General features: G+C 46.3%; 1 protein-coding gene and 1 long non-coding RNA gene across 3 annotated transcripts in view; one reads left to right on the plus strand and one right to left on the minus strand.

Annotated features, from left to right (window-relative positions):
• The window catches only part of LOC131826434 (uncharacterized), a 78,464-nt gene that overhangs the window by 32,017 nt on the left and 19,621 nt on the right, over positions 1 to 26,826 (minus strand). Inside the window, exon 2 of the long non-coding RNA XR_009351596.1 lies at positions 21,446 to 21,612. This is a non-coding gene — a long non-coding RNA (uncharacterized LOC131826434). The remainder of the gene's footprint in view (positions 1 to 21,445; positions 21,613 to 26,826) is intronic.
• On the plus strand, positions 11,650 to 21,453 carry KLHL38 (kelch like family member 38). Of its 2 annotated transcripts, none has more exons than XM_059165680.1 (4): positions 11,650 to 11,898; positions 12,459 to 13,919; positions 17,933 to 18,038; positions 19,158 to 20,811. In XM_059165680.1, the coding sequence occupies exons 2-4, from the start codon at positions 12,567 to 12,569 to the stop codon at positions 19,445 to 19,447; spliced, it is 1,749 nt and encodes a 582-aa protein (XP_059021663.1). In that variant the 5' UTR covers positions 11,650 to 11,898; positions 12,459 to 12,566; the 3' UTR covers positions 19,448 to 20,811. The 2 variants fall into 2 exon arrangements, with proteins under 2 accessions (XP_059021663.1, XP_059021664.1); XM_059165681.1 differs by lacking the exon at positions 19,158 to 20,811 and adding an exon at positions 20,818 to 21,453 and having other exon boundaries at positions 11,676 to 11,898.

The raw sequence follows: 26,826 nt of genomic DNA on the forward strand, positions 1-26,826 counted from the left end.
AGCAAGCTGGCAGCCCTTGGTTGAACTTGTAGCTCTGGGTCTGATCAAAGACTGTTTTTCTCCCTTTATCTAACAGTTGAGAATAAATAACTCCACATCCTTACACAGATTAGAAAAATGGCCATTGTGGATTACTGACTCACAGCGACCTAAGAAAACTTACCTAGAGAAACCATGCCCCACTCTCAGCATGCGAGGCTCTCTGCTCTCTCCTTGCCCAAGCAAAGAAAGAAAGCAGGCTGGAATCCAGTGGCTAAACCAGTGAAGTCCAGAAAAGTTCCTCATGAGACATGATAATAAAAGAAATAATAGGATAGCAGTTTTGCAAACAAAAATAACTCTGACGAGCAAGAGGGGAACATTAGATGGGGAGATGGTGGGGGTCAGGGAAAGAGGGCCTAGGGAGACCACATGAAGGAAGCTTGCAAGAAAATGCCAAGTGGGAAAATTCTGTTCCTCCTAAGTGAGGAGCATATGAGCATCTTGCCTGATGCACTGACAGGAGGGAATTTGTTTTAAAGGCTCTCGGACAACCTCGGGCACAGCTGGGAAGCAAACGAGTTCCCTCTGCCCTTTCAGTGGTTAACACCAAGTCTGACCAGCTTTCTGTCAAGCAAACCCCCAACACTGCAGAAACACTGTTCCAAGAGAGGCAATGCCTTAACTCACCCCATTCCAGGATCATTATAGCTCTGTTTTCCTGTCCAAGGCACCCCCTCTCAGACCCCAACCATATCTGACAAACTAATCACAAGACTGGACCATTCTTTCCAGGGAGAAGACACATTTTGATAACACCTTCCAGAATGACCTTTTCCGTTCTCTCCTGCATTTTACTTCTTACTGTTGTCTAATTTGTTATCGGCCCTAAGTGGGAGAGGGAGTGCTTTCCAACTAGAAGAGAGGGCCAGTGTATGCCCTGGTAAAAATGAGATCTTTGTGTGTCTCTCCAAATGCATTCCAGAAGCAGGGAATACAGCAGGTGTGTAGTAGGTGTTCAATAATTTTGTGTCGTGATGAAAGAATCCATTAACCTGTGCTGGTGGCTCTCCTGATTTCAGAAAAGGTCATCCTCAGTACTGTTCTTGTGCAAGCGTATGTGGGGGAACATGTGCAGCAACTGTGAACCTCAGTCATGCCATCCGTTACCACCCCCCACAGCCATGCTATAATGATCTGCTTTGGGAGCCACGAGGAGAGAAAGTTCCCCTTCAGGCACGTGTGTGGAAGGGAATTCTGGAGAAGACAACAGGAATAAACACAGGTGGAACGACAGGTTTCTGATTGCTATTCTTACTACCAACATTGTGCAATGCTTTTGGGCAACTGACAATGAACTAGGTGTTATGAAGAGTTTAAATAGGAGGCTCTCTGACCTCCAACTCATGTCTGAGACTCCATGGCCTGTGCTGGCCTGCCTTTTGGAAGGGAAAACACAAGAGACTCTCTACTTCCTTACTCAGAGCCTTGGGGACATGGGCAAGCTTTCCTGGGAATGGGGGTTGCCACATCAACCATGTTTGTCTTTGCTCACACTTTTTCTACCTTTTAACTATTCAGGTGTAGAAGAAGGTAAAGAGGTGACAGGGAGCCCTCTACCTCAGGGGCTCCTGAATTTCTGGCAGATTCTGAGGACTGAACCCCAAGAACAGTGTATGAAACTAATACAAAACAGTTTCTCTCTTAGAGCCTTTCTCGCTCACCAAAAATTATTTGCAAGAAATGGTGAACAATTTACCTTGTCTTACAACCCAATATCAGAATCAATCTGATATCAGAAGCAGAGCAGTTAGCTTGAGAGAAATAGTGATTGTCCTATTCATGCTTTACTTTGTGGACAAGAAGAGATTCAATTCTCTGAAAGTCAGTAAGAACATAGTTCATTCCTTCCACACTCCTGCTCCTTGGCTCAGAAATGCAGAGAATGGGTTAATCTTAAAACTGTTTGGGTGATACTTTTTTGCAGCAGCCACAGTACAGTTTTATACACACATGTGCATGTATGCATGTACACACAAACACACACTCGCATGCACTCATGCACACTGACATGCACAGACACAGACAGACGCACACACCACAAAATCCTTCCATACCCTAACAGAGATGGCAACTCTCAAGCAAGCAACAGGGTAAGAGATGGAGCGTGGTGGGGAGTGTCCCTGCCAGGAGCCCCTGTGGATCCTGAAGGTGGAATGGAGTCAGCATAAATCGTTTTGAAAGCTGTGGGGATAACAGGATGAGCCTACTGGAGACACTCGTCGGGCAGCTGGGGTTTAGTTTCCCATGCATTAGGGATAGAATCACACCTCAATCCAGCAGCGCCAAACTGCATGGATGTTCCTAGACCTCCGGGAATGAAACAAGATAATAAGAACAATCAGCCATCCCCCCCCCCCAACTGTTGGCATAGAAGGATATTCGAGGGGCATTTGGGTGGCTTAATCGGTTGAGAATCTGACTCCTGATTTCAGCTCAGGTCTTGATCCAGGGTCATGCCATTAGGCTCCACCTCAGGCTCTGTGCTTAGTGGGGGAGTCTGCTTAAGAGTCTCTCTCTCCCTCTCCCTCTGCCCCTATCCCTTGATATCTCTCTCTCTCTCCAAAATGAGGAAATAGATGTTTTAAAAAGTGGAGGGAGGGGCACCTGGGTGGCTCAGTTGGTTAAGCGTCTGCCTTCCATTCAGGTCATGACCCCAGGACCCTAGAAAAGAGCCCCAGAGAGCTTCTCCCTTTCCCTCTACCACTCTCCCTGCTTGTGCTCTCTCATGCTCTCTCTGTCTCTCAAATAAGTAAATAAAATATACATATTTTTAAAAAGATGGATAATCAAGTAGCATTCAAAGGGATAGTGGTTCTAAGGGCAAGTTACATAGTCTGTTGGTTAGCTACCACTGAGTTCTGGATAAGTCTCATTCAAAGATGAATAAAAAGGTAAAACTACTTAAGGTAAAACTACTTCTGAGTGTCCAGGAATTTTAACCTATTTGTACTTTTCCATAGTACATGCAAGTAACATTTCACACTTATTTTTTTAAGTAAAACTTAATCTTTGGGGATATACAATGTAAATAGGGTTTAAGAGTAATAGTTTCATTCATGTCTGGGTCTGCTTAATATATGGTTAAGTAAAATAAGTCACAATAGCCATCCTTTCCATTATGTTACAACACGGATCATGTGCCTTGATAAAACAGCTGATTAGATACGATGTTCATTTGCCTATAAAACACAGCCATCGGTTTGTATACTTTGGCCTTTTCTCAGCCCAGGAAATTGTCAATTTTTTTTCAAGGGGAATTCTTCAATTTCCCTTTCCAGTCTTTGATGTCTGTCATGTTAATTTCTTTTATTGCAGAAAAGACCTGATCTTTGTTACTCAGCATCCTTATTCTTTTTTTAATTAACATATACTTTTAATATTAGTTAATATTAGTATACTGTATTATTAGTTTCAGAGGTAGAGTTAAGTGATTCATTAGTTGCATACAACACCCAGTCTCATTACATCAAGTGCCCTCCTTAATGCCCATCCCCCAGTGACCCCATCCCCCACCCCCCTCCCCTCCAGCAACCCTCAGTTTGATTCCTATACTTAAGAGCCTCTTATGGCTTGTCTCCCTTTCTGTTTTCATCTTATTTTACTTTTCCTTCCCTTCCTTTATGTTCATCTATTTTGTACCTTAAATGACAGATATGAGTGAAATCGTCTGGCATTTGTCTTTCTCTGATTTATTTCACTTAGCGTAATACCCTCTAGTTCCATCCACATCATTGCAAATGGCAAGATTTCTTTCTTTTTCATGGCTTAATAATATTACAATACCTATATCGAAATATTATATAAAATATAATAATTGTATAACATGTATATATTGAAATTATATATATATGTATACATATATATATATATCACAACTTCTTTATCCATTTATCTGTCAATGGATATCTGGGCTCTTTCCATATTTTGGCTATTGTGTATGACTTTTATTGCAATATAAAATAAAAAGATTATATACTTTTAAGCAAATAAAGATGAATAAAGAAAAGAGACAAACTATGCAAAAATGTTGAAGAACAAGGAAAAAACACCATTTTGAAGACTCAAGCATATGTCCAGAAGAAATTATTTCAAAAGCTTCAGGATCAATAGGAAAAAAAATGAGATTCTTTCTGTAAAATAGGCAGAAATCCATAGAGATCAAACTGAGCCACAGAGAAAGTTAGATGAGCTATAGGATTATTTCAGAACAATAAAAATACAATAACATATTTCAGAATACAGAGAAAAAGTAACCCTATGCCGATAGTACAAAGGGTAAATTTGGAGTGGTGTTCTAGAATGTAGGGGGAAAGAACAAGCAAGTAAATATTTTAAAAAGAGATACAAATTTAGATGAGGAGGCCAAGTTACAATATACATATATACATATAGGTATTGTACGTGAAAAAACAAAATTGCAATTAAAGTGATAATCAAAGATGTAACTAAAGAAAATTTTCCTGGGCTGAGTGAAGACCAAGTATATAAGCCAATGGCCATGTTTCATAGGCAAGTCAACACCTATGTTTTATATGTTTTAAAGAGAACATACCCCTAGATACATCTTGGCAGTTTTTTAATTAAAAGGATAAAGAAAAAAAAAGTTTAAAAAACAAAAAAGGATATAAATTAGTTAATTATGCCGTTTCTTCTCTGTAGCACTACAGTCTTACCAGAATAAAATGAGTGGTTTTCAGAAAATTTTGAAGAAAAAAATGTTTGATCCTAAACTGTGATATACCTAGCCAAGTTGTTGCGTGCAGATGATAAGAAATGAAAAGAGAATCTTTGATAAGGAAGGATTTGGAAAAATACACCTCTCCCACATTGTTCCTAAAAAACACTGCAAGTCAATGAACTCCAGTTTGCCAAAAGATTAGTCAGAATTAAAAGCACTTAAAAATGAAGAAACTATAACATCACTTACTTGTGGAGCATAAGGAATAATACAGAAGACATTGGGAGATGGAGAAGAGAAGTGAGTCGGGGGAAATCGAAAGGGGAGACAAATCATGAGACTGTGGACTCAGAAACAAACTGAGGGTTTTGGAGGGGAGAGTGGGGAGGGGGTAAGGTTGGTGGTGGGCACGTATTGCATTCAGCATTGGATGTGGTGCATAAACAATGAATTTTGGAATACTGAAAAAAATTAAATTTAATTTTTAAAAAATTCCAATGTTTAAGATTTTTTTAAAAAGAACTAGCAGTAAAAATGTAAATCAGCAGAGCACAGAGCTTAGTCTATAAATAGGATTCAAAAGCAAATAACAAAGCTGTTCATAAAATATATAGAATATAAAATAATGTTTGATAATCATCAGGACCTTAAATTCCAGGTCATCTTTACAAAAGCCAGGAAGAAAGAAGTAAACATGTTTCAGATTCTTCTTCTTACCTAACAGGGAGTCAAAAAGTATTATTTTATTTTTACTTATGATCATTAGAAAAACATAGGTTAAATTTTTTTTTGGAAAAACTTTAAAAAGCCACTAGTAAAAATATAAACAGTCTGCAAAAGGCAAAAGTAAACAAACAGTCTCCAATGTCAGTCTCTGTCAACCAATTCCATTATTCTTCTGTACCTTTCCTAATAAGTGGATGCGGAGTAAGACTCACCCACTCCCAAGGAGCTATAGGACAGGAAAGAGATGGAAACAAATTTTGCTTGATGTGTGAGTTTTTCAAAGATGTATGTTTAATTTCTCCATTTATGGGGTCCTGGAATTCATGGCGGTTGTGGTGTGAAGTGGGAAGGAGGAAGGTTGGGGAAGGCTTCCCTTCAGAACATTTAGAACACTTAAATGATTTATATGTCTGTCCTTCCTACAGACTCTAAGCACCACAAAGGTAGGGACATTTTCTGTGTCCCTAGTGTCTTACTGGATAGACTATTGGATGGATGGATGGATGGATGGATGGATAGATGGATGATGGATGGATACATGATGGATGGATACATGATGGATGGATGGATGGATGGATGGATGGATACATGGACAGACAGATAGATGAAGGGACCTTTACTTAATTAGACCCATACCTTGCTCAACTTGCATTTCCCCTGGATCCTAATTAATCCTACCTCTAAGGAGTAAAATTCACTCTTCCTCTGTAGGTTATCCACCTTCTATATCACCGCAGCAAATTGGAGGGAATGTTGTTCCTGCTTAAATGCCTGTCTCACCATCAGGGAGTGACTGCTCTGGGAAGCAGAGGGGCCAAAGCCATGTATTATTCTTTGTGACTCACAGTGCTAAAATGGGAGAGTATGAATGCATCCTTGATCACATTATTTCTTTCTTCCCGATTTGACTTAGAGCCCAGAAAGCTGATCAGTAGCATAAATGAAGTGTGAGGTCAGACTTTAGCTTGTGGGGAGAAGGCAGGGCAGACAGCTGGGTTATACACCAATAATCCACCAACAGTCCTAACGTTGTCTCTGTCAGCTCTTTCTCTCTCTTGCTCTCCCATGGGGGAAAAAGATATTTTCTGGTGAGGAGGGCAGAGTGGAGGAAGAGTTGGGGTTGCAGTCATTTGCACTAGTGGCCTAGTAAAAGTAGCCCTGGACTTTTAGCTCCCAGAGGACAGTCATCATGGCAACCCTGGGATCAAGGAGCAGACCCTCTTTCAGCCATTGTCCGGAGTACAAAGTCCCTGTTCAGCTTTGTACAAGCTGGTTTAAAAAAACACCTCCACAGCACTCACCAAATCACATTTATTCTTCTACCCACTTAAGCCTCCATGTTGCATCACCGTAAACCTGGTGATTCACAGACCTGGGGATAAAAATATATGTATATAAAAAATATATGTTTATAATAAAAAAAAAAAAAAAAAAAAAAAAAAAACACCTCCAGCCAGATAGATACAGACACCGATAGACAGGCACTCACATACACAGAAAAGTTTCTAATCATAGAGTGGGAGTCAAGTTTGTTCCAACAGCTTCTAATGATCCAGTTCACCGAAATCTAATTTTTCTCTTCACCTGTGGGAACAGGAGATACTCTGATGCCAGCAGAGGCAGCCTATCAGTCACCAAGAAGCTGTCCCAAAGCCTTTAAGTGCACGTTTCTGCATTCTTGAAACCCAGCTACTGGGCACCACCATAACCCTGGTTTGTTGCTGAAAGCAACGTCTGCCCCAAAGGGTGTTAGGTGGACTAGGCAGAATAGGGCACATTTTGTGGCTTCTTAGCCTGTAGCTGTCAGAGCTTCTACTGACCTGAACCAGCCTGCCTCTCCATGGGGATCTGGGCCAAGGGTACCCAGACAGGAAAGAGTCCTTCTGAGCCCAAGTGCCCTGTCGTGTGCATGGCAAAACTCTATGAGGAAACTTACAGCTTTGTGAATTTATTTGAAACAGCAAAATGTAAAGAACACCAGCTGGCAGCTTGACTGGCATGGAGGCCAGACCTTCTGGCTTCAGGTCAGAGATGTATACAAGCTCAGAGGAGGTCCCTTTGCTGAGGATCAACCTCTTAATAGTCACTTCTCTGGCCACTTCAGGACGCAAACCATAGGGTTAGCTAGAAGAGGCAGGGCTCAGAGGTCACCTGGTCTACACCATCACAGCCAGGAGAGAAAGTAAGTACAGAGAGGTTAAGTGACTCGTCCAAAGACACACAGACAGTCCTTGCAGAAGCTGGACTGGAACAAATCCAGGACTTCCAGAGGCTGAGTAGATAATGAGGAACATAGTAAACTGTTCAAGGCCTAGGAAACAGCTAGAGTGAGTAGGAGACCAAATCAGAGGCCGAAAACTGAGTACCAAGACCTACAGAAATCTCATGAGATTATTTTCAGAGTAACAATATAATACTAACCATAGCTTACTGTGAACCCGCACTGTGCCAGACACTTTCCTGGATGCTTCACATATATTATTTTTGACAAGGCTGGTTGTCCCCATTTAACAGATGGACAAAGTAAGGCTGGAAGAATATAAATTAGTTGCCTAAGACTATCTGGATGCTGAGAAGAAATGTCAATTCTCCAGAGTCTCTCTGCCCTCAAAGCCCAAGTCCTGACTCATTAGGCTACTGACTTTCATCAAAAAAAGGGTTAAGGGTCTGAATTCCCCATTTATTCTGGGTTCCCATATGTTCAGACTCTAAACTAAGACATCTCCCAGAGAAAGTCAGGACACAAAGTTAAGACAAAAAGTGTAGAATTCTCAAAGACAAATAGATTCATGAATTGAAAGTAGGTTGGTGGGGGTTACGTATGGGTGGTAGATAACGGGTTTTGGACTAGGGTTGGGTTATTTGTGTAAACTTTGAAGTAAACACCAAGACTCGATTTGTCTTTTTCTGACATTTAATGTGGGCCAAAGTTTTCCTAGCAGATCAGGCCAAAGGAATGGGTCTGTTTTTTTTTTTTTTCTAAAACTTAGAAGCCAGAGGATTTATTAAAGTTGGTCAGACATTGATACTGCACACCAGGGCTCCTTTGAACACTTGATAGGGCTGGATTCCAGAAGGTCTAATTAGTTAGAGAACGTAGGGGAAGGTCCAAGATGCCCACTAGTGGACGGCACCATATTAGTTCACTCCAAGAAATCCCTACCTATGGTCCTCCTAACAAACCTTTAGTTTGCTCACTAGCTGGAGGAGCAATAAGACAGGTATTTCAGGGCACCTGGGTGGCTCAATGGGTTAAAGCCTCTGCTTTCAGCTCAGGTCATGATCCCAGGGTCCTGGGATCAAGCCCCGCGTCGGGCTCTCTGCTCAGGGGGGAGCCCGCTTCCTCCTCTCTCTCTCTGCCTGCCTGTGATCTCTGTCAAATAAATAAATAAAATATTTTTTAAAAAAAGATAGGCGTTTCGGAGCAATAAGGAAATTATTCTTCCCTTGTGTTGACTCTGAGGCCAAGGACTAAAGCACTATAGGGGTTGGGAAGACCTCAGATCTGTTCCCAACCTTGAACTTAATAACTCTTGCTCTGTAGTATTTTACTTTTCTCTTTATCATGTTATTGGATTTGATTGAAAGGACGGATGTCCAGGTTACTGCAGAGCACCATTTGCAGTGTAGTCTAAAGGACGTGAACCAAGGGGTACATGGCCATGTTGCTAAACCTATGCAGTGTGTGTGTGTGGGGGGGGGGTATGAAGTTCACCTAACAGTGCTCCTTCTCCTTTCCTAACCTCAGTTCTGCTATGCTCAGTTCAAGAACCATACATAATTTACTCACTATATGCCAGCCATTTGGCCAGGCACCAGGGCTAGAGAGAGACAACGGAGACAAAGTTCTTGCTGTCCAGACACTTCCATTCTAATAAGGGGGATGCAGACAGGTAAATATAACTACAATGAGGACATGAGGCCAATATATTAGATGTATGCAGAAGTGGGGGCACCTGGGTGGCTCAGTCAGTGAAGCATCCAACTCTTGATTTTGGCTCAGGTCATGATCTCAGGGTTGTGAGATCGAGCCCCGCATCGGTCTCCATGCTCAGTGGAGAATTCGCTTGAGATTCTCTCTATTCCTCAACTCCTCCCCCAGCACTCTCTCTTTCTCTCTGTTTAAAGTTAGTAAATAAATCTTAAAAAAAAACAAAAAAGGGAAGACAAAGTATGCAGAAGAAACGAAAATAGTACAGAGGACTGAGATACTAATTATCCGAGAGGGTCAAGGAAGACCTTCAGAGAAGCTTCTGAAGGAAGCTTCAAAGGATGAGCAGCAGTTCAGAGGTGAAAAGGGGAGAGACGGCCAAGGGAAGAAAGAGCAGGCAAAGGCACAGAAGCAAGAAACACCAGGGCCTCAGGCCTTTTATGGAATTTGGCTCCTCAGCTGTCATATCAGCAGATGTCCATAGTGCAGGGACAATCTGCAGGTCCGACGGCTCTTACACAGTCCCTTTCTCTAGCTTCTCGCCGGTACTTCCCGTGGCTCTCTGATCCCCTCGCCTCCGGTCTTCTGCTCCTAATCCTGGCCTCTGAGTCCCTAGCCCCAGTGACATGTTTTGGTTCTACTTACATGACTTTGATCTCCTAGACTCTTGGGGTCATGAGTCACCCTGTGATCTGCAGCTATGAACGAGAGACCCTCCTGGTTCCACCATGCTCTGTGGTACTCTAAAAGCAAGGCCAGCCCAGCCAGAGACCAGACCCATATAAGGACCTGCACCTTGTCTCCTAGAGGTAGAATGAAAAATGTAAGTGGGAGAGAGACAGGGCAGGAGACGGTTCTCAAGGTGGGCTGCAGACCAATCTGATTCCTGCTGAAGTCTGGGCTTAATCCTGCAGACTTGGGGAGCCACCGGAAGACGTGGTGCTGGGGCTGGTAGAGTCCGCTTTGCCTTCCTTAGGGTTACTCTGCTGGTTACTCAGGGTGCTTGTATTAGAGGGAGAGAGACTAGGAGCAAAGGGAAAAAATCAACACAGGAGGCCACTGCAAAAGTCCAAGCAAGACGTGAGAAGAGGAGAAAATCAGGTCTCCCTGCTGAGGCACTCACTGCTGAGGCACTCAGTCAGTATCTCCTGGAGGGGAGGAGGGAAAGCACAGAGCCTGGGTCCCTTTTAGTCAGCCTTGTGTTTCCACAGCTCTCCATGGTGGCTCTGATTCTAACCCTGGGGGGCTGCCTCCTCCTCTCTTTCCTTCTCCTCCCCCTTCCCTCTCGCCCCTGCTCTGCCTCCTTCCTCCTCCCCCAGCTTGTTCCCCATCTCTCTTTCCCTCCCCCTCTTCTGCTTTCTCCCTCTCCCTCCCCCTCTCCCTCTCTCTGGCACACCCTGGAGAGACACGCATTACCTCCTGCCTCCAGCTCAAGCCTCCCTGATGGGAGAAAATGGAAAAGTAAAAGAGAAAAGCCAGCCTGAACCATAAAAAAAAAAAAAACAACAACCGGAGAGGGGTTCCTGAGTGACTGCTTTCAGCTCAGGTCATGATCCCAGGGTCCTGAGATCCAGCCCCAGGTCCCCAGCTCAGCAGGAAGCCTGCTTCTCCCCTCTTGCTCTGCCCCTCCCCCCACTCGTTTTTTCTTTCTCTCTCAAATAAATAATAAAATCTTTCACAAAAAAAGGACCTGAAGAGCGATCAGCATATGCCTGTGAGAGGCAGGAATAACCAGGAAGAGTACGACCCTTGCCACTTGACAACAGAAGCCCCTGGCATCAGCAGAACCAACAAAGGTTTGATCTTTCCTGCATCTGGGAACTCTGGGGTGCTCCACAAATATTAAAAACAACTTGGGTCATACATTCCATCCCCTCGGAGGCTGCAGGCAGAAAGCACAGCCCTCTTCAACGATCCTGCCAGCAGACAGCAGGAAATAAAGACCCACGGAACAGTATCCTCGGGCCCACGTTTCGGCCTCCCTAAGACCATCCGTCACCTTCAACTTGCCCAGAACTATCTTCAGTGACTGTCCCAGGTCACAGCAACCTGTTTACAAACATCTAGAATTCCCAGGCACTTTTAGGACAAGGGACCCAAGATGTGTCCAAGTGGGCAGCAAAGTCTTCTCTAAGAGAAGCTGTTCCTCCAGATCTATTTATGCCAATGTAAACACTTGCCAAGGAAACAAGGCATGTGGGCATGCGCTGGCCCGGCAGGCCCTCGGGTTGCTGCAAAAGGCAACTGGAGAGTCACATGTCATAACAGTGGAAAGTACATATGCAACTATTCTTAGCCCTGGAATGTATACACTGTCTCCCTGCCCGGTGCTTCTTTCCCGAAGTTCTAGAAAACTGCGAAAGCACCGTTTGCATAAACAAATCCAGAACTCTCCCAGGACAAATCATTTGCCAACTGAAGGAAGGCCTGGGTTTATGGTTTCACTTGGAGCCAGAGGTGGAAGGTCTCCGGAGGGACCAGGCGGACTGGGCACTGGGGGACGTCACCGCTGCAAACCAAGGTAAAGATCTCTAATGCCTAATTCTTCCACAGGTAGACTGCCAGGTGTCATCCCGGAAACCCTGCCCAGAGTGTTGTTTGGTCTCTGCTTTCTCTTTATCACATTCTAAAACAAAACCCCCAAAGACTCTGTGAAGTCATGTTTTTAAAAAATAAATCACAAAGGCCCATTTTCATCCTTCAGTGCTCTCTCGATGCCAGAGAGCCACGCCGCCAGATTGACTCCTCGGGGAATGACTAACACCCAGAAAGATGCTTACATGAGTTTACTGAGTAACAGATATGCTGAGAAGCTAGAGCAGGGCTCACAGGTTTGGGCTGGTCAAATGCAGGGACTGTCACCTTGCTTCAGCCCCTGACCATCAGGTAACTTCCAACCATGTCAGTAGTTGTTTTTTGGTTTTGGGGTTTTTTTTTCCCTAAGATTATCTGAAGATGCTCTTTGCCTATCACCTTTGGGAGTAACCATAACCAAAAAGAGAGTGTTGGCTGTGAGGTGTGGGGTGTAGGTGGCCTCTCTTTCCAATCTTCACTAAGCAACCTTCTTGGCAATATCCACAGCACCTTAGTGAATGGACACTGAGTCTTGGAGTCTCCAAGTCTTGGAGTCAACACAGCTAAACCCTTCAGCACACACCTCCCCTTGGGACCTCTCCCCCTCCTTCTAGGATGGATGAGGAGTCGCCAGATGGACTGCTCTTCAAAGACCACGACTTCTCCTCTGACTTATTAAGGCAGCTCAATGGCTTGAGGCAAAACAGGCTGCTGACTGATGTGAGCATCTGTGCAGGGACCTGGGAGGTCCCCTGCCATCGAAGTGTGCTGGCCTCCAGCAGCCCCTACTTCCGGGCCATGTTCTGCAGCAACTTTCGGGAGAGAAGCGAGGCCAAAGTCCAGCTGAAAGGCATTGACCCCACGACTCTGGACCAGATCATCTCATATGTGTACACAGGGGAGGTGCCCATCACGGCTGAGAACGTCCTGCCTTTGATGGAGGCAGCCTCCATGCTGCAATACCCCAAGCTACTGGAGGCCTGCTCCTCCTACCTCCAGAGCCAGCTGACCCCCAGCAACTGCCTGGGCATGATCCGACTCTCTGAAATCTTGAGTTGTGAGACCCTCAAGAAGAAAGCCAGGGAGGTGGCCCTGACATGTTTCCCTGAGGTGGCTGCCTCGGCCGACCTGAAGGAGCTCTGTGCTTTGGAATTGAGAGACTACCTGGGGGACGACGGGCTTTGTGGAGAGGAGGAAAAGGTGTTCGAGGCCCTCATGGTTTGGATCAAGCATGACCTCCAGGCCCGGAAACGACACGTGCAGGAGCTATTCAAGCAGGTCAGGCTTCAGTATATCCACCCGGCCTTCTTCCACCACTTCATCGCCAACGATGCCCTCCTGCAGTCCTCGCCCTCGTGCCAGACCATCCTGGAGGTGGCCAAGAAGCAGATGTTTGCCACGTACAGCACCACCAGTGCCCCAGACCTCCAGCCTACATGGCACGTCCCCCCAAGAACCTCTTACCAGGATTTTCTCATCGTCTTGGGTGGGAGGAAGGACAACCAGCAGACCACCAGGGATGTTCTACTGTACAACAGACAGACCAACCAGTGGCAGAATCTGGCTAAACTCCCAACCCGCCTATATAAGGCCTCAGCCGTCACCTTGCACCGCAGCATCTACGTGCTAGGAGGCATGGCTGTTGGCTCAGGGAAGAACGTGCCCAGCCACAACGTCTACATCTACTCCCTGAAGCTCAACCAATGGAGGCTGGGGCAGCCCATGCTGGTGGCCCGCTACTCCCATAGAAGCACTGCCCATAAGAACTTCATCTTCTCCATTGGGGGCATCGGAGAAGGGCAGGAGGTCATGGGCTCCATGGAGAGATACAACAGCATCTTCAACATCTGGGAGAGTATGGCCAGCATGCCTGTGGGGGTTCTCCACCCTGCGGTTGCTGTGAAAGACCAAAGACTCTACCTTTTTGGGGGAGAGGACATCATGCAGAATCCTGTACGCCTTATCCAGGTAAATGGCTGGTCCTTCCCATCATGGGAGTGCATGAGTGCACACCATGCACACATACCCATATGTATGTGTACACATACAAACACACGTGCATACATGCACATACACATTCATGGATACCTGCTTGCATGAGTGCATACACATATACCTGTAGTCCACATACTCACTATCCTTTGCAGAGAAAACATAGAGGAGGGAGGAAAGGGAAGTTGGAAGGGAGGGAGGAAAGAAGGAAGTTTAAATTCCGTAAGACTTTATCCATTTATGAATTCTGGTTGTGTAAGATGAATACACACAAAGGAATGTTAGATACAATCCCTGTCCATGAAGAGTTTATCTCTAATTTTATTAGAGATAAAATTAGTATCTCTAAAAGTTCAAAAAACAATGAAAAAAGTTCAAGCTAGAACACATGGAATATCAGAAAGTGAAGTTCTGTAGGAAATCTGCAGATCCTCTCACCCAAATCAACAAGGCCTTAGAAGAAGAGTCCCAAGCATTGGTCTACAGTCTGTGACCAAATCCTGGGAACCCAACCACAGATAGGCTGAATCAAACTCTCATTATGGGGGTCCTGACATATACCTGTTACAGACATCTCCAGGAGGTCCTAAGGAGCAGCCAGTTTGGAGAACCCTGGCCTTAAATGACAGACAGACACTAACTAACATCACTAGCAAGCTCTCTGAGAAGTGTTACCAACAGAAAGCAAAATTTCAGAATATGAAGTCTTTTATGCAAGTTCTAATCTCTGCAGTTCACATCGTGATATGAAAAAATGAATAATGAGCCTGTCTTTAACAATGATCAAGGAGCTCCCTGGTAGTTGCTATGTTGCCCGATGAGAGCTATCTCGAGCCCAAGCCCCCTGTAAGAGCCCTGGGGACAAGGGCATAAGCAGGAACATGCACTTAACCCTCCAGGAGCTTCAGGAAAATTACAATTCACGTGCTACTGGAGGGGTGCTATAAGAGCATGAGACGTGCCCTGAGCCAGTCTAGAGGGAATTGGGGATGGTGTGAACTTTCAAGGTTGGTTTGAGCTGATGTGAACAGGGAGGCAAGAGAAGATGGAAGGCGAGTAAATGAAGAGGGAGAATCACCAGGAAGATAGAAGGACCTGACTGGGATGGAGACTCGGGCAGGAAGCTTCTCTGAGCAGAGGCAGAGTCCTCTGTTGAGAGAGGGGTACTTCCAGGTAAGGAAACAGCAGGACCAAAGGCTCTGGAGCAGAGAAGGGCACAGCCCAACACCTGGAGGGACTGACAGACTGACCATGTAGCTGGGACACAGCGGGAGGCAAAAAGGCGGTCTATCTAAGTGGAGCTTGGGGTGGGGAGGGAAGGAATTAGTTCTCACATGTTCTCCATCAGCCCCCTTCCCAAGCTGCCCTGAGGGCCACCCCCTTCACCCAGACTGCTGCCCCTGAGCCCCTACTATAGAAATTCTGGAACATTCCCAAGGGAGAGGTGTTTGTGGACATTAGGCTAACCCAGTAGGCTTTCTAGGCCTTGTCAAGGAATTGGGGTTGTAGCCGAAGACTAACAGGGTGGCTGAAGTCATCAAATTTGCATTTTTAGAAGCTCCCTCTGGATGCCCTGTGCCAAAGGGATTCGAGGGTCCTGCGTGGACAAAGGGAGGAGAGCGGGGGACTGTTCTAGAGATCCAGCCAGGATGACAGTGGCTTGGGCTAAGCTGGTGCCAGCGGAGATGGAGAAAAGTATCAAGCTTCAATTTAATCCCTGTTTTGTCTTGGCTTCATTTTCCCAGCCCATATTTTCAGTTCTTCTCTGACCACCTCGACAGATGTTGAGCCTGTTCAAATCCCACTCATATATTTGAGCCAAGAGAGACATGGTCCGCTCCCCACCAAGCTCTGGCCACACAGTGTGGACGGAACAGAGGGCTTCTAGGTAAAGGTAGAACCCCTCCCTCTTTTACAAAAGTGCTTTTCAAAATGAAGTGAACAAATAATGCTAATGACGTCACATTGCAAAGTTGTTACTGATTTCCTAAGAATACATACAAATCTCAGAAAAGCTTTCAAGCTGGCGTATCAAAAAATGAATGGTACCATCGAACAAGACACTTGCAAAGGCCGGTGGGAAAAAAACCCACTACCGTGTGAGTAATCCTTTTACATGGCCAGGGATGAGAAGGGGGAAAGGGGAAAAGCATTCATGGCAGCTTTTCTCATCTACTTAGCCTTAGCTTTGAAATGGTAATTTTACTCATTCAACTATAGCATGAGATCAGTGGGGTTGCTTGATAAAGTAGGTTGGATTTTCTGGCACAGATTCGGTTTTCTTTACAGGATGGTTCTTCTGCACACAAGCATTCTTTTAGGAACTATTGAACAGTGGTATCACTGTGTAATTTGTGTGCGTATGTATACCTTTCTCCCTGGCCACCTTTCTCCCTCTGTTTCTGGAGGGCACTGAGCAAATCCTTCACTATAACAAAATATCACTTCCTCCACTGGTCAAACACCAGTTTGACACTTTGTTATCCTTGCTCCCAGCTCTCTGGGGGTATGATGAGGATTGTGAGCAGATGTTTAATCTATCTTTGAAACCATACCCCAAACTTGCTGACAAAGAACAGAGAGCCAGGAGGCAATTACTCACTCAGTGTTTACTTTAACTCCAAGGATCCCACTTTCCAGTGTCATCTATGTATTTTCAGATGAAACCATGAGGCTTAACAGGCTGTCTCTAGCACATGGCCTCATCTAGGCTTCATCAGCTTCAAGAATGGGAAGACCTCGAGAGGTCTTCAGTCTCAAAATGTGCCATCAAGAAAGGCGACACCTATATGGCCCCAAGCCCAGTCGTGACTGTGGTGGTTAAGAAGTTGGACTCTGGGGGCGCCTGGGTGGCTCAGTGGGTTAAAGCCTCTGCCTTCAGCTCAGGTCATGATCTCAGGGCCCTGGGATGGAGCCCCACGTTGGACTCTCTACTCAGCAGGGAGCCTGCTTCCTCCTCTCTCTCTGCCTGCTTCTCTGCCTACTTGTGGTCTCTGTCTGTCAAATAAATAAATAAATAAAAACCTAAAAAAAAAAAAAAGAAGAAGAAGAAGAAGAATTTGGACGCTGGGCTCAACCGGACCAGCTCTTCCATTCCTTAGCCATGTGACTTCCAGCATGTCACTTAGCCTCTCTGAGCCTCAATGACCTAATGTGAAAAATGGGGGCAAGTAATGGTACCTAATTCATAGGATAGTTGTGAAGATCAAATTTGGTAATATACTAAAAAATAGAGTCTTTCGTATGGTAGCAATTAAATTTTATATAGAAAAAAATGCCATTTTCTTTGGCAAATAAATGTTTTGCCTCTTCTTTTCTTATATGAAATCCATCCTAAGTCTTTTGTGCTCAATTTTGCTAGTCGTGAACTACTTTATATTTGATATTTGAACTTTATTTAAACTGAAGGGGACATGTTCTGGGAATAATGCTTTGTGATGCTATTTCAGACCGTGGCCAAGGAGCCCTGCCCCACCTTCTTGCTCTTTTACTTTTTTCTCATGCTTCCTCTACCATTCTAATGACTTTCAGGCATGAACTGTTCAAAAGCCTTCCTCACTTAGCCCCACATGCATTCTTGGCTCTCAGGCCCTCTCTGATACACGGGAACATTTAGAAATTTAAACATGAGCCGGAAATAGAAATGATTGAAAAATCACTGGTTTTATGAATACCCAAGTTGCTCCATTTCCCATTAAAAAGAAAAAAATGTTCCAAGTAAGGTAAGCAAACACATACCACAATGCGTAACTCTCCGTCCATTCTATGGAGACATAGCCAAGGATCTCATGGTCTCACATAAAGACCAATTTCTAGTAATATATACTTTCTCTTATTTAATTACATTTTGTTGATAATAATACACCTACCTACATTTTAAAAAGTGAAAAGAAAAACAATCTTATTTCACTCTCTTAAATACTACTTCTATCTTTTAGAAAATATATATCACTTTACAGTGCAGCACCGTGATTCTATTTCTCCCTCAGGTTTATCACATTTCCAGAAACACATGGTTCAAAATGGAGACAAGGATGATCAAGAATGTGTGTGCCCCTGCCGTGGTGCTTCGGGAGAAGATTGTTATCGTAGGAGGTGAGTTGGAACAGAGGATAGTTAGGCTGGACACAAACTTGGCATCTCCCATGGAAAAAGGGTCACTAAATAGACAGATGTTGTTCTACAAAACAGTGTTTTTAAAAGCACATCCATCCAACTAGGGGAGTGTGCATGACTTGACAAAGTTCTTTTCTCATCCAGAAGTTTCTCCCTGTCTTCATCTATAAACAAGGAATGAAATAATACCCACTTCACGGAATTGTTGTGACAATAAAATGTGCTCGCATATCTAAAGCACTTAGCACTATCCCAGATACATGGCAAATACTCAAAAAATGTTTGCTACTGTTAATAAAATTAGCCACTAATGGATCATTTCTCTGCAACTACAGTAGAGTGTCTTGGTTAAGAGGAATAGTTCTAGGGTCAGACCTGGGTTCAAATCCTGACTCTGTCACTGGCTGTATACTCTTTGGCACGTCGTTAATCTTTTTCTGTGCCTCTGTTTGCACATCTGTAAAATGGGGATCCTAAAAGTAGGGAGTGGTGGGGACCAGATAGGTCTGTGGTGAGAACTGTTCCTGAATTCCCAAGGCTCCTTCTCTGGATTATTAAGGTTCTTGGGGGGAAGGGAACATGTGAGAGAGATGAAAAAGCCAATAATATAGAGAAAGCTCGGGGCACCTGGGTGGCTCAGTGGGTTAAAGCCTGCCTTCGGCTCAGGTCGTGGTCCCAGGGTCCTGGGATCAGACCCCACATCGGGTTCTCTGCTCAGCAGGAAGCCTGCTTCCCCCTTTCTCTCTGCCTGCCTCTCTGCCTACTTGTGATCTCTGTCTGTCAAATTAATAAATAAAAAATCTTTAAAAAAAAAAAAAAAAAAGATAGAAAAAGGTCTGGAATCAGGAAGCTGCTCCCAATCTAATGCTGCCTTAACATGAGGTTAAGGATACAGGGGCCAGAATCAGACAGATCTTAGTCTAAACCCCAGGTCTGCCACACACTGGACCTTGGGCAGCTTGTCAAAATATTCTATACCTTAGTTCAGATGCCAGCCTTGGTACTAGGCAATGGCAAAGTACAGATATGTTTCCAGACTGCAGACTTCCTGTCCCAAATGAACAATGTTGAGCTTGCCAACATGCCATTGGTTTTCAGGTTACACAAGGAGGATTCTTGCTTATGACCCTCAATCCAACAAATTTGTCAAGTGTGCGGACATGAAAGACCGGAGGATGCACCACGGGGCCACGGTGATGGGGAACAAGCTCTACGTGACGGGCGGGCGGCGGCTGACCACAGACTGCAGCATCGAGGACTTGGCCTCCTTTGACTGCTACGACCCTGAGACAGACACCTGGACGTCCCAGGGACAGCTTCCTCACAAACTCTTTGACCACGCCTGCCTCACTCTCCAGTGCATACCCCACACCCCCACCTTCCCGTGAAGTTGGCAAGTAACTGTGGGTCTTAGTCAAGATGCTTTCTGTTGTAAGAGACAGAAACCCAACTCAAAGGAGTATAACCCCAAAAGGATGCAGGGAGTCCCCCTGACAGGACCAAAAGTTCCAGAGCCTGGAGGCCTGGAACCAGGCATCCTATTGGTAGAACGCTCTGGCCCTCTCTGGTTCTCCACACCCCCACCCCGTCTCCCGCTCTCCCCTTCTCCCCCTACTGCCTCTCCTTCCTACCTCCTCTCTGTTAGACTTCATGCTACAAACAAGCTTCTGTATCCACAAAGTGTGAAGACAGTGGCGACTGATAAACTCAGTGTTTTCTAAAGTTGCATCTCCAAGAAAGAACCTCACCATTATCTATACATTAACCTTGAAAATAATCCGAATTGGCTGTTTCTTATTTCCATGCCTTCTTCTTGAGTCAATCACTGTTTCCGGGGCTTGTGCTACTGTAACTGTGTGATCCCAGAGCACATCCCTACAGGCAGAAGTCATGTTGACTGTTACCACTGACAGCTCATCCAAACTGCACAGCAGGAGACAGAAGCAGTTTCCCAAAGAAAGAACTGCTGCACTGACCAAAACCACATCTACCCAGAGCATCATGGAAATCTAGAGCAAAAGGGGTCCCTGGCACAGGGTCCAGGTGGCAGTGTGAGACATGGGCCATGACCGTGTTTCTTTGCATTCTGTGGATGTAATAAATTGGAATTCGAGGAACATGTGTGCAGCGTAGTATCTAGTGTTTGCAAAATTATCCATGCGGCCAGAATAAAGTTTCTTTCTAGTGCCAAATTATGTTTTTCTCCAGCCTCTGGGGAGCTATAAACCTGCAGAATTCATCAGGATTTTCATTTTGGTAAATGTTATGAGAATCACTATTCTAAGAAAGTCAACAAATTCCTTCAGAGATCCCAGCAATTACTGCCCTGTCCATGCCAAAGCTAAATACCCCCCAACAACGTTCTTGGTCTCAAAGTGCCTCCCAAGCTGGCTCCGTCTTAAGCTCCGGAATCAACTGAAGATGACAGCACATTATAATCACCTGGCAGTCTTCTCCCCAGCTATGGAAGCATCTGGAATGGGTCTCACTTCCCTGAGCCGGGCACCAGAGAGCCCTCAAGCCAGAACCTTCCTCCCCACCCTGTTCTCCAGGTTCATGTTCTGGACTTTTCCTTTCTTCCTGCACTTCAGCTCCTCCTGTTGGGATCTGAAGCTTTGCCCTGCTCCCCAGACCATGTGGCCGTGGTCTAGACACCCTGCCCAGGTTGTCAGCCCCTGTTCCTCATCCTGGATGCTGTCCCCTTAGCGGTTAACTGGCCTCTTACTACAACCCATTCTCTTTGAACCCCTCTTTTCAGGCTCTCGATCCCTCCTCTCCCTGGAAAAGGTGACCAGCGACACCTCCAGCACCTCACAGGCAGTGCGTTTTGATCTGTCATCGGACTGGAGCCATCAGCAGCGCACCACACAGATGACCCTCCCTCCATCTTGAAATGCCTTCCTCACGCTGCCTCTGGGACACCACTCACCCTCTCTCCCTGCTCTATGCACTTAATTCTTGTCTCTTTAATTTCTTGTCTCTTTCTTTCCCCACTAGTAAATGGTGTGCGCCCCAGTGCTCAGCCCTTACACATTCCGCGCCTCTACCCTCAGGCCCAGGGGAGCGAGCCCCCTCCGTGCATGGCTTTTCCTTCCCGCCGAGCGCTGCTGACTTCCCACTGTTCTCCACTTCCAGACCCCAGGGCTCGCTCCATGTTTCCACTTGGATGTCAAATACCTCAAAGCCGATGTGTTCACATTCACTTTTTCCTCACCAAACCAACTCCTCCCATGGTAGGCCTCCCCAGCCTAAGAGAAGGAAACAACTGTCTCCCAGCTTCTCAGGCCCAAAGACCTGGATGCTGCTCTTGGCTCTTCTCCCTCACACCCCACTCCGTTTGGTTCAGGAGCGCCGGGCCCAGCAGCCCCACCAGCCACCGCTCTTACTCTGGTCAAAGCCACCATCTTCTCTCATCTACACCCATCACTGGTGTCTCTGCTTCCGCCTTCACCCCCAAATCTCTCTCCACGCAGCAGCCGGGGGCATCTTTCACAAACATGAAACATGAGTCAGAAGAGGTAATTCCCCTGTTGAAAACTCTGCAAAGCTTATACTGGAACGAAAGTTAAAAAAAAATTTTTAATTAAAAAAAAAAAAAAAGAAAAGAAAAAGAAAACCTCTCCAAAGCCTTCCCAGCTTTCTCTGATGCCTTCCAGAGACCCACAAGATTGTCCCCCCACCTCACACCTTTCCCCTTCTGCTCTCACCGTGTCCCCCCACTCGGTGTCGGCCACACTGGCCTCCGGGCTCACACATCTGTGTTCGCATGCACCCCGCCCTGCGCCAGAACATACTTGGCCTGGATGCCACACCCACAGGGTTCCCTCCCTCCCTTTCCTCAGGGGTCGGCTCAGAGATGCCTCTCCTCGGTGCCCTGATCCGATCTGTGCACGCGTCCTCTCAGGGACAGCCATCACCTCAGTCCCTCTGTCTCCACTGTCGACCAGCCTAAGTGGCCTTGCTGCTTACACGCCTGTCCACCTCGGACCCTTCCTCCAACAACAGCCAGGCTCATCTTTTTTTTTTTTTTTTTTTTTTAAGATTTTATTTATTTATTTGACAGAGAGAGATCACAAGTAGGCAGAGAGGCAGGCAGAGAGAGAGAGGAGGAAGCAGGCTCCCCGCTGAGCAGACAGCCCGACGTGGGGCTCGATCCCAGGACCTCGGGATCATGACCGGAGCCGAAGGCAGAGGCCTTAACCCACTGAGCCACCCCGGTGCCCCCAGGCTCATCTTTTTAAAACACAACCCCGTTCATATCCCTCACCTGCTTAAAATGACTTGACCGCTTCCCAGAGACCTTAGCATAGAGCCCCAGTGTTTTCTCTCCCCTCCAGGGCCTTTGCCACCGGCACCCGCCGGTCTCTGGCCCGGCCTTTTCCTGCTCCCCACTGCTCCCCCCCAACTCCAGCCAGCCTTCCTCACTTCCCCTTGTCACCCCCGCCTCTCTCTTGTCTGGCACACACCTCTCTCACCTCTGTGTTCGACTTAATTTCAATTCATACCTTACCTGCCAGAGTAAAATTCACCGCATCAGAGGCCTTCCGTGCCCCCCTACCCTAGCCTGGGGGGGGGGGGGGCTCTCTCTCCCGTTAAGTGTCCTCGCTGCCCCTACACATCCCCTCTGAGACCCTCATCACTGCCTTCCCCTCCAGGCTCCTATGGGCCCAATCCTCATCAACATCCCCAGGGCTGGGCTCACCGTCCGCCGTACGTATTATAGATCCCCAGTAAGTGTAGCATGAGTGGATTAAAGAATGAACTTGCTGAATGCACACTGTCTCTAGAAGCTCCATTTCAAACTCAGACGTGCCTGTGGATAATTGCTGGGGTAAGCACCTCAGCTCCTCTGCTAAGGGGTCACTGTGTCCTTCCCCCTCCCCCTTCCCCTCTCCCTGGGAGAGAAGTAGCGTGGCCCACCTAGGTCAGGCCTGGAGGCTGAGAGCTTATCCTAGACGGCCCTTTTTGCCTGGAATTGGAAGTGGGAGTATCGCCATCTATGAACTCCTTCAGCAGCCTCCAGAATTCCTTCTGTCGGAGACTTGCTAATGCATCCACTTTCCTTCCCCTTCGTCTTCACCCAAAATATACTAAGCTGTCCGAGTCTGTGGCTGCTCGGAGCCTATCCAAGTCTCCCTGGGCCCACAAAAGCAAAGTCAATTGTCCCCTGGAACTTATAAAGAAAGATGGCACCAGGGCCGAACACACTTGGACCCCCGTGGCAGGCCAGCTTCGTGCATCAGGTAAGACGCTCCGTGGCAGGTGTGTTCATACACCTGGGCACCCCCTGGCCAAACCCCACATCTGAACTGAAACGCACCCCCAGGCCAGAATGGATGCTTTCCAATCGGCTGAGGACTATCCCAGTCCAAAAAGAAAGCGACAGAAAGTTTTGGCACGAGGCTTCCTTCGTCTCACTGGCTGAGGAGAGAGTCACAGCCCAGAGCTGAGGTCAAAGTATATTTAGCCGGCAGCAGTTAGACTGAAACATATTAAGTAAAAAAATGTCAGATAGTCTGACTAATCATCTCAACAGGCAACAAGGGAAGGGGCAAAAATGAAATGGAATAAGAGCTAAGCTAGAAAACACTGACAAAAATATCAAAAACCCTGTCCCAACATAAACCAGTGAGCAGAAAAGGAACCAGCAGAGAAACTAGCATCCAGAAGAAGAAAGTGGCTAAATTCACCTTCGCCACCTATAACAAAAATCTGTAGGGTCCCAGAGGATGAGGACTACGACAGGTCTTACTCAGAGACTTCATCCTTCTCAGGATATCGACACAACCCTGCCTCACCCCAACATGCCATGCTGTCCTCTGTGCCTCCGCACATGCTATTCCCTCGGCCAGGATGCCTTTCCCTGCTCTGCCTACTGAACTCTTACTCAACCTTCACCTCCTCCATGGAAACTTCTCCAACACTCTCCCCCCCCCCCGCCACCTCTTTATTCCAGCTCCTTCCACACTGTAGCACTGTAGAGACTTGTTACTAGACCTAGAAGGGGAGCTCTTCACGGGGGCCCACAGAGTCCCATAGGTCCCTATGAACCTCTTGGCCAAGCTCAGTCAGTATACTTGGCACACAAACGGTACTGACGCGTTTGCAGAATGAATGAGCAGGTGCACAAGTGAATGGGCCCTAAACGTCACCAGAGGATACAGGCTGTTCTGGATGCAAAGAAAGGCTTCATTAGCAGATAAACTGTCATTCTTTACCTTGGAACTCCATCACCCCAGAATCTGCCTCTCGGATCACAAGGCCTTCTTCCGAGTGTGTCCTCTTCTGTCTCTTACTGAATTTAGGGCCTACCCTAAACTGGCAGCATCTCGTCTTGATCCTCACCTTAATTACATCTTGAAAGACCCTATTTACAAATAAGGTCTGGGTTCCAGGTGTCAGGCATTTGTGGGGAGGCATTATTTAGCCCACTGCAGATGCCGTCACATGAAGGCATCTCCCCCACCCCGCCCATGCCCCAAGCAGAGCCGCATGGCACGGACTCCTCCTCCTCTCCCCATTTCTCCGGGGCATCACCTGGGCAGGGACTGTTTCATCTCTGTATCCCAACTCCAGCCCCAGCCCCACAGGGCTGGGCACTGCAAAGATACTCAGTAAATATGCACTAAATTCGACTCAACCATTTCACAAGGGTTAGCAAACACTGAAAGGACCCCAAGTCCAGTGTATAAAAGACACAGCTTCCGGGCAGCTTCCCAAAAGGCCAGGGTGAACAATACTGGCCAAATGCCCATCAAGAAGGAATTCGGGTCAGGCATAAGAAATTATGTAAGAACTCATCTGCTAACAGAGTGTCGCCGCTAATGTCCTCTTCTTGATCTTGCCAACATAAGCCTTTTGGGTGACGTCATGAGAGTGAATCCAAAGCTGAGGATGCTGGGGGGAAGGGAGTCTGGTTTCTGGAATGTCAGCTTTCATGCAGTCTCACAGGAATTCTAGGTTCCTGTTCAAATGCTACGTTATTCTCCTCATGTGGGGAATTTGGGTTTTGTTTTCCCTGAAGATACCCGCAAATCTCTCTTCCTCCCGATTTCATTGATTTGATTCCATTAGAATTCCAGGGTCTGCAATCCAGAATTCCCCGGTAACACTCCCAGTAACAAGCCAGCGGTCCAGAAAAAATGGTGCTTGGAGGACACAGCCAGGGATTCAGGAGTCTGAGGCATTTCTAAGTTAGAAAGATGGAGACAGGAAGGTCTCCCTTATTCCAACTCAGGGGCTGTCTTTGCAGTGTCACCAATGGTCCCATCAGCCCTGCACACATTCAGAGACAAGAGGGCTATCTCAGGACAACTGTAAATATCGGAACCTTCCAAAGTGGGTTGGAAGGGAAGCAATGTGGAGATACCTACACTCCAGATGAGACCAAGGAGAAAAACAACAGAATTCATTAGCAGAGTCTCTGAGACATTCATCTTTAATCAAGTATTTGAGGAAAAAAGGGAATTCATCCCTACTTAGAGTATAGATTTATTTAACTGACTTATCTGAGGAGCAAAACTGAGAGTGCTAATGGACTTGCCCGTTTACTAAGCACTGAAGCGGCATTACCTAGTTCAGTTAACACAGGAACCTCTGGCTTCTCCTGAGCACCCTTCCTGACCACCCTAATGGGCCTCCCATCCCACCCACCGCATTGCTCTCTCTCTCGCTCTTTGTTTCTTCCCTTCATACCTTTTATAATAATTATTTATTGTTTTATTTGCTTTCCTGAGTTCATTTAGCTCACACTCCCAGCCAAATGGAGGTTGCCCAAGAATAGAGAACATGGCTGCCCCATTCACATCTGTTTCCCTGGCACTGGACACAGAAAAGGCAATCAACAAAGACTTGTTGAATGAATGGATGGATGGATGAATGGATGAATGAATGAATGGCTATCCAGGCATTTAGGATGAGCACAAAGGAGAGAGAAGGTAAGTTTCTGGAATGGCATGGGGGAAGGGGAGAATTATAGAGAAGGGGTTGACTGGCGTGGGAGGGCACAGTGGCTCTTATCCAGGTGAGTGCTGTAGGAAAATCACTCTACCGGCAACCAGAAGAAGCTGGGGTAGTCTGGAGAGTTCAGATGGGAAGCTATTCCCATCCCCAGGAGGGATGATGAGGTATAACCACAAACGTAACAGTGAAGTATGAAGGGAAGGGAGGACAGGAAAGGACAGGAAACAAAGAGGTGGAAGCCACGGGCACTAATTGGACATGGAAAAAGGTGAGGAGGGGAGCAAGGAAGAGAGAGAGAGTGGTTGCTAGCCTGGCTGACCCACAGGGCACCTGTGCCATCAGCAGAAATTACAAAACCAAAGGAAGGGGAAGACTGCCCCAGGGTTCCCACCCTCCAGAGTCACAGATGACTGTTCCTTGCCCCGGGGGGTTGTACAGGCACCAGGAATCTACGATCTTGCTTATAGTCTGATCTTAGGTAACCATATTTCAGAACCACTTTTAAAACTCCCAGGCCACCATTGAAAACACATCTAACAAAGGCTGTTACATGACCTTTCATGTCACTGGAAGAGTCTGTGAGGCAGATGTGAGTGGATGAGAATAGAGTCTGAGCCAACATGTCTGGGTTTCAGCTTGGCTCTGTAATTCACTGGCTGTGTGGCCCAGGGAAAATTAACCAACCTTTCTGTTCCTTATTAACCAGCCTCTCTGTGTCCTTATTGGTAAACTAGAGATGATGATTCTGTTACTCTGTAGTGGGTTGAATCATGCCTCACTCCCTAAAGATATAGCTTTATCAGGA

The sequence above is a fragment of the Mustela lutreola genome, chromosome 3, assembly GCF_030435805.1.
Source record: "Mustela lutreola isolate mMusLut2 chromosome 3, mMusLut2.pri, whole genome shotgun sequence".
Lineage (NCBI taxonomy): Eukaryota > Metazoa > Chordata > Mammalia > Carnivora > Mustelidae > Mustela > Mustela lutreola.

Excerpts from the sequence above, each read along its gene's own strand:
- KLHL38 (XM_059165680.1), top strand. The coding sequence starts at position 12,567 with ATGGATGAGGAGTCGCCAGATGGACTGCTCTTCAAAGACCACGACTTC. Across the intron at positions 13,920-17,932 it reads ATCCTGTACGCCTTATCCAG|GTTTATCACATTTCCAGAAA; the intron begins GTAAATGGCTGG and ends TTTCTCCCTCAG. Across the intron at positions 18,039-19,157 it reads GAAGATTGTTATCGTAGGAG|GTTACACAAGGAGGATTCTT; the intron begins GTGAGTTGGAAC and ends ATTGGTTTTCAG.